Source organism: Leuciscus leuciscus (assembly GCF_965113295.1).
Source record: "Leuciscus leuciscus genome assembly, chromosome: 3".
Lineage (NCBI taxonomy): Eukaryota > Metazoa > Chordata > Actinopteri > Cypriniformes > Leuciscidae > Leuciscus > Leuciscus leuciscus.
In genome coordinates, this window is record NC_138727.1 from 51013263 (window position 1) to 51024004 (window position 10742).

At 34.8% G+C, this 10742-nt stretch overlaps 1 protein-coding gene across 7 annotated transcripts; it reads left to right on the forward strand.

Annotated features, from left to right (window-relative positions):
- The first annotated feature begins 695 nt into the window (after positions 1–695).
- On the forward strand, positions 696–9687 carry LOC309493793 (uncharacterized protein). Of its 7 annotated transcripts, none has more exons than XM_082163041.1 (8): positions 696–757; positions 5212–5282; positions 5648–6001; positions 6091–6198; positions 8400–8496; positions 8679–8754; positions 9148–9296; positions 9448–9687. In XM_082163041.1, exons 2-8 carry the CDS (start codon positions 5228–5230, stop codon positions 9500–9502), a joined length of 894 nt encoding a protein of 297 aa, XP_082019167.1. In that variant the 5' UTR covers positions 696–757; positions 5212–5227; the 3' UTR covers positions 9503–9687. The 7 variants fall into 7 exon arrangements, 6 of the variants coding, with proteins under 6 accessions (XP_082019167.1, XP_082019169.1, XP_082019165.1 ...); XM_082163039.1 differs by lacking the exon at positions 696–757 and adding an exon at positions 4251–4582 and having other exon boundaries at positions 4627–5282; XM_082163040.1 differs by lacking the exon at positions 696–757 and adding an exon at positions 4251–4582 and having other exon boundaries at positions 4756–5282.
- Positions 9688–10742: the final 1055 nt, after the last annotated feature.

The following is a 10742-nucleotide window of genomic DNA, read 5'->3' on the forward strand; positions in this document are numbered from 1 at the left end:
GCTGTGTTTGGTTAAAGTCAGAGCTAAACTCTGCAGGGTTGTGGTCATTCAGGATCTGAGTTTGACACCCTGCTTTAGTAAAAGGTCATTATTCTGCTTAACAGACTCAACTGTAAAAATAGAAATTGTAGATTCTTGGACGCCTTATCCAAGTTTATCATTTCACACAATTATTATCATTTCAGTGTTTTTGATGTTTATCATCATGTCCTGTTCAATATGATTTAATTCCTGAATGAGCAGGATCTTTATTTTGTGTATTTGGTGACATTACAAAAGCTGAAACTGCAACAGAAGATTTATATTCAAAACTTGATGTAAATCAGATCCTTCAGTTTAGACCTTCATGACACTTCAATGAGGAAAAGGATGGAGACAGTTTCTTCTTCTTCTATGACGTCGTCTTTATCGTCACTGATTAGTTGAACACTGTTTCTTTCTATTTTGCTTGTAGTGAGTCTTAATATATATTAAAAAGATCAGGTCATAGTTCTATCAGTGTAACTCTTATCCTCTCCTTTTGGACTCTATGAGTAAAAGTACAGAAATAATTGGTGCAATTTTTATATTTGAAGGCAGAATAGGTAATTTTCTGAATATGAATTTCTTTGCTCTTCTAAGTTGAGACTCATTTGCATAGAAACAGGAAGTGTTATTATAACCATTGTCAGTTCAGCTTAACACGTCGGTTCAGTCTTCAAACTCGCCACTTGCTCTCTGAGTACCAGTGAAGAAAGCTGCTGCCAGCAAGAACAAGGTACGGGAGTTTTATGTGTTATTTGATAAAGAGTTTGTAAAATGTAGGGGTGTGAAATGGAAGATATTGATATTAACTTTTGAATATGTTTTTGGGTGGGTCGCTTGTAATTGAACATTGAGTAGGTAATACAGGACCTTAGTGAACACCCATTTGACATCTTTACTGTTTGTCATGACAAACAAAAAACTACAGAGCCCCTAAAGGAACCTTTACAAAAATAACAAATATACAGACTTTCGTACGCTCACAAGAAACTTTTCACGTACGCACAGTTTTTTTGGTAACACTTTACAATACGGGTGCACTAATATGCATTAATTCATGCTAATGCACAGATAATCATGTGTTAATGTATGACTCATGAAGAACTAAACCATTAATTAATGATTACTGCATCAGCAACTAATAAAGATTCTATATTGTTAATATATTAAATAATATATGAATTGTTATTAATTAAATGTGTCATAATGTATTAATTTCTTAATAACATATTTTTTTAACTAAAAGTGTAAATGAATGTGTTAATTACCAGAATTGGTCAAAGCAATGTACTTCAACTTCCAGTTGTCTGCTTTAATAAATCATTAATGATTCACAAATGTATCATTATGTTATGACTTGTTGAGGCGCATGACTATTAACTAATTGTTAAGTAATATGCCATTTCTGGGTTTTGACAGTTTGCACATGCAGTGAATGTAATGTCGGTGAACGTGTTTGAAGGATGGGTAAGTTGGGCCACACACAAATATCAGCACACTAGAATCTGAACTCCTGACGCTGTTACACTGTTTAAACTGGACGAGACCAGCTGTCTACACTGGACATGACAGACCATTGCAAGTCCATTAGTCCTTCGTAACAGAAGTAGCACAAGAGCTCTGAGTACGTCAGACAGAGAGTGTGGCATCAGTTTACTGTCGGGGTTTTGTTGTGTAGTGTGGCGCCGCATCCAGTGTAGTATCACTGACTATAATGGACGTTCTATTGTCTTTGTCCAGTCTAGACACAGTGTTATGAAAAAGCAGCGCTCGGCCGCATGTTCTCAGTGTACCACGACCTCAAGCTTAACCTGACATAGTCCTGTGCCATGAACAACAAGGTTCATCGGACTCAGTGAAATCTTGGTTGTAGATGGTTGGAAATTGAAATCCATGGCTTATTGTGGATGTCAAAACCAAAATGGCATATTACTTAACAATTAGTTAATAGTCATGTGCCTCAACAAGTAAAGTCATAACATAATGATACATTTGCAAATCATTAGCTAATTATTAATTAAAGCAGACAATTCGAAGTTGAAGTACATTGCTTTGACCAATTGTCGTAATTAACGCATTAATTTACACTATTAGTTAATAAAATGTTATTATGGAATTAATACATTATGACACATTTAATTAATAACAATTCATATATTACTTAATCTATTAATCATATAGAATATTTATTAGTTGCTGATGCAGTAATCATTAATTAATGGTTTAGTTCTTCATGAGTCATACATTAACACATGATTATCTGTGCATTAGTTAAGCATGAATTAATGCATATTAGTGCACCCGTATTGTAAATTGTTACCGGTTTTGTTTTTTTGTTTTTACATTCACCCGTTACAATATCCTATTTGTGTAAACTATAACCTATTTATAACCTATTTGTGTATTTCATTTGTGCGTCACTGCCATTTTAATATGAAGAAAAACCAGAGTATGGATGCACTTGAATGAATAAAGCTGCTAAAAATGTGGCTTTCATAAGGGCTGTATAAAGGCTATCCCTCTGTTATTTATTAGTTTGTCGTTTTTTAAAGCGTGAGCTTTATATCCAAAGTCCTTTATGTCTATGGCTCTGCTAACAATAAGCGCTGTTAGAATTGGAAAATAAGCATTTTTCCGTAAGGATGCAGGAAATCCGACAAAGTGGTAAAGTAAAGAGGGTTTTGATCTTGTGAAATATGACATTTTAGTACATCTTACTCTCCCAATAATTGTCATTAGGGACAATGTAAGTATACTGCCCAAACGAAATCCAAATTTGATATTTTTTTACAACATTTAAACTTGGCACATGCCGATGCACACTGAACCTATTTCACGGCGCGGTTTCTCGGCCGCCACAGAGTTAAATTTGTTAAAGTGGACATAAGATCTTGAAATATGACGTACTGCACAAACAAAAGACACATTTTGAGCACCTTTACTGTATCAGCCTTTTTTATGGACCCTTGAACTTGGCAAATAGGAAAATGCACACAGCCGTAATGCGCCATCAGCTCATTTCACGGCACGGTTTCTCGGCAGCCACAGAGAATACTTTAAAGTGGACATAAGGAAAATGAAAACCAACTAATGAAATGAAATGAAAACTAATGAAAGCCACTTTTAGAGCAAATATGTTTTTATTAATTCATGCGCATCCACACTCTCATTTTCTTCATAGTAAAATGGCAGTGACGCACAAAGGAAATATGTTAAACATAACTTGTAACGCATGAGCACGAAAAAAACCAAACCATCAAACAACTAAAAAATCATGTGCGCACACAATAGTTTCTCGTGCGCATGCAAAAGTCTGTATATGTTTATTTGCAAAGGTCCCTTTAGGGCTCCGTACAGACTGTCAAATCAGTAAAATTATGTGATACAATAATATTTTTCCCTTATAAATACCATGTTGAAAAGAATTATCCAGAACGTAACTACTTTAAAATCTCTGATCATGTGATGGTCAGATCAAATTTACAGTAGAAAGTTTAGAAGTCATTTTTAGGATCATGTTCATTTACTCTGAGTGGTTTGAGAAGAGGTTTGTAACAGTGGCATCTGTGTGCAAATGTTGATGCTGACACTTCAGGTTCAGGAGACACAGAACTGTTTAATTTCAAGTATGCAAACATGTAGAAATTGATGAATATAATTTGGTGGCAGGTCAGCTGGACATGGTAAGAAACTGAAAAGCTTCTGTGTTGACTTACATCATTAGAAAGCTAAAGACACAATAATCTGATGTTACTATGAGAAAAGACAAATGGAGGGAAATGTGAAGTCCAGAGGAAAAGGCTTAAGCGTATGGCAAGCCGTTTTAACTTTTATTCATTTCCAGGATATGAATTGTTGATATCAAAAATTACATTTTTGATATCAACAATTACATTTTTTGATATCAACAATGTAATTCTTGATATCAACAATTGAATTCTTGATATCAAAATTGTAATTCTTGATATCAACAATTTAATTGTTGATATCTGTAATTATATTTTCACTGGTGAAATGTCACCATAGGCTGCCATTCAAAATCAATTATTGATATCAATAATTTATTTCTTACTAGTAGAAATATAATTTTTGATATCAATAATTCAATTGTCACTAGTTGAAATGTTTATTCTTGATATCAACAATTGAATTGCTACTAGTAATTTTTTTCATTTTTGATATCTGAAAATGTGTTTCTGATATCAATATTATTTCAGATATCTAAAATGGCTTTCTTAACAATCACATTCATGATATCAGAAATTAACATTGTCATTAGTGAAAATGGAATTATTGATATAAAAAATTAACATTGTTACTAGTAGCAATTCAATTGTTGATATCAAGAATAGACATTTCAACTAGTGACAACTGAATTCTTGATATCAAAAATAAAGGTTTTTACTATTAAGAATTGTATTTCTGATATGTGAAATTGGAATTTCAACTAGTAAGAAATCAATTCTTGATATCAACAATTGATTTTGAATGGCAGCCTATGGTGACATTTCACTAGTGAAAATACAATTACAGATATCAAGAATTATAGTTTTTATTAGTTGAAATTCAATTGTTGATATCAAGAATGATCATTATTACTAGTGAAAATTTAATTGTGGATATCAAGAATTAGCATTGTTACTAGTGGAAATGTAATTTCTGATATCAAATATAGTCATTGTTACTAGTAGAAATCTAATTCCTGATATCAATAACCATCATTTTAACTAGTGAAAATTGATTTGTTGATATCAAGGATTCATATCCTGGAAATGAATAAAAGTTAAAATGTCTTGCCATATTAGCGTGCATGAGACGCACTCTTAGCATGCGATCAATGTTCACTGTAACCACAGTCTAGCAGTTTAACTTGTTCAAACCACTCTTTATCTCTTCAGACTCATGGGTGTTAGTGAGTCAGCAAGACAGTTTCTAAGCAGCATTAGAGCATTAACGCATTATTCTTTTCTAACAACCAAAGACAATAACAAACCTTTTTAGTAGCTTTATTGCTATTCTTTAATCCAGCAAGAGTCACAGGGTTAAATATTATCTGATCGCTTTTGATCAAGGAGTGGATGGGCATTTTTATGTTTTCTGACACATATGGTCTAATATGTTCTAATGTTATACTAGACTATCAGTGATTGTTACATACACTGCATTAACTGTAATGTTCTCTGTTAGGTTTTTGATTGTTATAATGGCGATGGAGTTCAGAATGAGTTTTCCTCTCATCTTTCTGCTCATGACTTCTGGTGAGTCACAGTTATTTAAAGGGTGCTATAAGTGATGTTTTTTGTGTTTTTAAATCATGCATTAACTTAATAAAGTAGATGTTTAATTAAGTATCCACGGTCCACCAGTCAGAAACACTTTCAGTCTGTCAGTTATTTTGCATGTTACTAAATGTGAAATTGTTTTTCACAGTTCTGTGTCAGCGTGATCATTTCTGTGTGTGTGTGTGTGTGTGTGTGTGTGTGTGTGTGTGTGTGTGTGTGTGTGTGTGTGTGTGTGTGTGTGTGTGTGTGTGTGTGTCATCTCTTCAGCAGCAAATTGTTCATATTTTTTAGTTTAATTTACAAATAACTCAAGCTTTGCTATCTTTTATTTTGTGTTGCAGGAGTTTTTGGAGAAGACTGGATTGTGACTTATGAAACTAGATCAATATATGCTCTCAAAGGATCCTCAGTAAACATGTCATGCACATATATATACCCTCAGCAGTATAATCTCACAGATACATTTTGGATAAAGTGTGAGAAACAGAACAAAACAGAAGATATCAAAAGTTTAAAAGAATATCCAGAGTATGAAGACAGGGTTGAATACATTGAAGACAGACAAAACAAATCTGCCGTCCTCAGACTGCACAACGTCACTGAAAACGATGAAAGAGCATATTGTTTTAGAATAATAACTGCAACTGAAGGACAAAAATGGATTGGTCAACAAGGAATTCAACTTCATGTTTCTGGTAAAGCACTTCCGTCCTTCATTTCCATTATTTATTTAACAAAAAGCTGTTAGTTTCAGGACATGGTGAGAAAGATGTGTTTCCTCCAGGCCTTCAGGTTCAGACTCCACAGCTGGTGCTGGAGAAAGAAACACTCAATCTGACATGTAGAACCACCTTCAATCACACACATGAAGTCCCTACACTCAACGCAAAACGTAGGCAAAATAGTCTCAGTCATTTGTGCCATACATTTTATGTTTGTGCTGCTTCAGTTTTCTTAGATATTAAATAAATATATTTATTGGTCATTCTGAGGTCACTCAGCTGATCATCTTTTATCATCAAACGTGATTCTCTATCTGTCTTAACTTCTTTTATGCTGATGTTGTGAACACTGGTACACTTTCACAGACTCTTCTCTCTCATAATATGTAAACATTAACAGTTTCATATTTCAAATAAATATGGAATCATCACAGAAAATACTCCCAGCACACAAATCCACCGGGTTGAAATGTTAATATTACATACCCGTAATCTTAATATTGAATGTCGTTTCCTGAATGATAACTGATCATAATTATATAATTAATTGATGATAATTCTTTATTTGGTTTTTCATTTTGGTTTTGTAAAGAAATAATTGTAAAAATAAGTTTTTTTTTTTTTTTCTCTTGTCTGCGGATGCGCGATCCCATCCATTGTTTCCTGATAATATCAGAAAGAACTTGATATACTCTGTTATTTTTGGTCATAGCCTACAGATAAAAGTAAGACATCATTCAAAAGCATCTACTTTTATTTGTATATACTCATTATAGCAACAAAATATTACCAAATGCTTTTGGAAAATTAAAACAGTTATAAAGAAATTCAAAGAGATATATGATACAGTTATAAAATGAATTAAAAGAGTAAAAAGATGACACATAGATAAACTTCTCGTCTTTCAAAACACCAGTGTATCATATTTTTCACAACTCCCCGTTTTACTCTGAGATTTTCCCTTGGTGATTCCACTGTGTCTGTGGGGTTATTGGGGCGCGCCTAAGAAATCTATTGGATGTTTCCGATGGACCCGATTTTCCCCTAAAATCAGACAGGAGGAGCTCTAGGACTGACTCACGGGGTAACCTCGGGTTCACTGCGGCATCAGTCATAAGGGAATGAGAAAGATTGAAATGTCTATATCATTTTCTGATTATGTAATACATATGAAACCAGGGGTAGCCTCAGTCGACTCGTTCCTGTCTGAGCTCATTATCATGCGTGAAGCATAGGCTATGGTAATCATCCATGTGAACATCATGTAAACGTCCCCATCACCTCCATAAAACAAAGCACCTAGCTTCATCAGATTATTTACTTTTTTCATCATTTTTGGAATAATTTCGCACAGTGCGGAATAAGCCTTTACCTCAGAGGAAGAACGTGATGCAACGGTTTTTCTGATAGGCCTTTTGAGAATTAAATTTGTATGATAAGTGTGTTTCAATTTTTACACAGGTTCTAGTGTTTCTGGAAAATCTCACACAGATCTCTTCAAGTATTTTTTTTAAACTTTTTTATTCATTAATGTTCAAAATTCATAAATATTTAGATCAGTTATGAAAAGAAAAAATAGGAGAAACAGTCATTTTACTGCTATTACATGTTGATTCACTTTTTTAAATTACTCATACTTAAGCAGTGCACAAAATGTCTGAGAAAAAAAACTAATACAAATACTTAATTCAATCGATTTTTTTAATTTTTTATTTGTAAAACTTACACAACACAAGACACAAAACCAGGATTGTGACAGATAAACTTGAGGTGTTCCTTTTGTCGACTTGCTTTCTTTCAAATACGTCAGGATTTGTATTTCTTTAGGGAATTGATTGATCCTAGGCCTCATTGATCTGAGCTGATATTGATACACACACACACACACACACACACACACACACACACACACACACACACACACACACACACACACACACACACACACACACACACGCACACACACACACACACACACACAAACACCTTCTTTTACGCCTCTTTATCCTCAGATCAATGAGGCCTATGATCAATCAGTTTAAAAAATAAATGCAAAACCTGTCCTACTTGAAAGAAAAAAGATTAAACCCAGACAGCAACATAGTGTTGGCCCAGATCCGGCCCACATCTGGTAAGTGTGGATTTCACGTGTGGATTCCAAATGTGGGCCGGATCTGGGCCAACACTATGTTGCTGTCTGGGAATCTAATATTTGGTTATAATATAGCATAACCAGTGATTTATTGTAAAAGCGGCTGGTCATTTTTAACTCTGGAACACAAAAAAGTGTGACAGGGTTTTCAACACAGCACAAGGGTTAAAGACTTTAATAGAAATAAATAATGCCAATGTTCCCTTTCTTTTACATTAGATGTCTGGAGTATCTGGTTTATCATTGGTTTGTGTGCCATTACTGCAACTGTGGCTTTATTTTGCTTCTTCCTCCTCATCATCATTGTATGCAGAAGGTCAGTGAGCAGTATATATAATTCATATTCTGACTTTTGATCAATTGACTCAAATCTGAATTTGTTTTGTAGATATTTTAATTCAGTGAACATTTTTTTGTGTCATTGTATGAAGGTTAACCAATTGCAGAGCCACTTTTTGCAGTATAAAGTAACTTTTATATATGCATTTATACTTAAAGGAAGAAGATCAGAAATAATGACCCTAAGGACAGTGACAACCATTTAAATGACTCGCGGGACAATGAGCAAAAAAAGGTAGGTCAAAGTTAAATGACTTCATATTTCACTAGTGATACTTCATAGACTGTATGCATGAAAAAAGCAGAACACAAAGATATTTGGGGGGGGGGGGAGTTCTCCATCACTGTGACGTGTTCGTTTAACACAGTTGTTATTGATCACTGATGTGAAATACAGAGATATTAAAGCTTTTAACAGTTATTAAAACATTTATAACTGCTTAAATGGTGACATATTTCCCATGAAATGTCTTGATGAAGTTTTGTTGCTCATTTCATGGAGCTGTATGTGAATTATCATACACTTTTAAAACATTCTGAGTGTGGAAAGCTGAATTGTTATGTAAATTGTTTGCTGTAAATTCACAAAAGATGTTAATATAAAGGTTATGCATTGATTCTATTGCAGACATCTGCAGGAAAGGCCTCTGAATCTGAAGGTGAAGACATGGTCCTCTATGCTTCTGTCAAACATCACAGAAATAAAGCAAAGAAACCTGAAGAGGATGATATCCAGTATGCCAGCATTACAGTTCACCGTCCTGCTACTAAAACCAAGTGAGACATTATTACTTCTACTTTTACATTTACGACCTTATGACATTTATGTCAAATAAGAGTATGTTTCTTCATAAAAGCCAATCCTTGTGTAGCAGTAAAACAAGAGGTATAACTGTCAGCATATATTCTTCTTCTTTTTTTTTTACAGATCTTCTGCGGATCAAGAGCAGGACTTGTTTGTGATTTACAGCGGCATCAAATGATCTAGATTTTTATTTTGACCACCAGAAAGTCTAAACATCCTCATGTCATTAAAAAGAACATATTTTTTTTGCTTTAGCATTTCCGTTTTATTTCATTTGTATTACCATGTTTACTCTTTGAGTGCATTCCATAAGTTTCTTCACTTGTGTTTAATCCAAAAAGTGTTAAAACTCTGATGGATGTTTCTTAAAGGGATACTTCACCTCTGGAAAGATGAATGTGTATTTAAAATAGGTCATTTATGTAGAAGAAACGTGAAGAAATTTTTTAATTTGGAGCTTTCTAGACTGAGAAAAGCCAGAAAATGTATTTTTGGCTTATGTGGATGAAAGACAACAACTCCCAGAATGCACTTGCTTCGCTGCCCTAGGAGGCCACGCCTACCGGTAAGAGAGCGCAATTGAAAACAACAAGATTAGGCTACCAGTGAGTCTCCGTGACAAGTCTGCCTGGGATTTCGGGATCGCCCAAAATGTCTGGGATTCGGCTTTTGCGTTCTACAGTCGCCATTCATTATGTTTACTGTGGCGAGCAGGACGAGGCTGAGGGGCACGGGAGAACGGCGCGAGGCCGGTGGCGTCATTACTGAGACGCGCCGGTCTCGCATCTCTCACGGAGGTGCGGGAATTTTCTTAGCAATGTTAAAACGCACATCAACCGATCACTTGTTTAGCGTTCATGTAAACACTACATTCAGATTCACCGATCGGAATGAATTCAGTTAGATTGAAACAAGAGATGTGCATGTAAACAATGAATGGCGACTGCAGAAAGCAAAAGCTGAATCCCGGACATTTTGAACGATCTCGCCCGCCGGACAAGTCCGGGAAAAGGAGGATGGTAACCCCTACTACTCAGCTTTCTCCTACTATTCAGCTTTCTCCACAGAACAAGAGCCTGCTAGCTTAGCTTCCAAAGCTGACACAAATGGTGCGTTCAAGTCCTCCTGGGAATTTCGTACGTACGAGGTGGGAAGTCGTGTTGACGACGTGAGGTGCGTTCAAGTCAGTTTCGTCGGAGCAAGATGGTGGTGTACCTTCTTTTAATGAATAACACGAAAATATAGCAAGTTTTGTTAACTCTGCTTATAGAAAATGAAGAACAAAGAATGCGCATCGGGTGTGTTTTTCTTTTTATGTTTTTAATTAACTTATGAGGCCAATGTAAATTAACTGTATCATTATATAATTAGTTAATTGTTATATTACAAGTAGGCTATATCATATTTTGTGCAGAGAG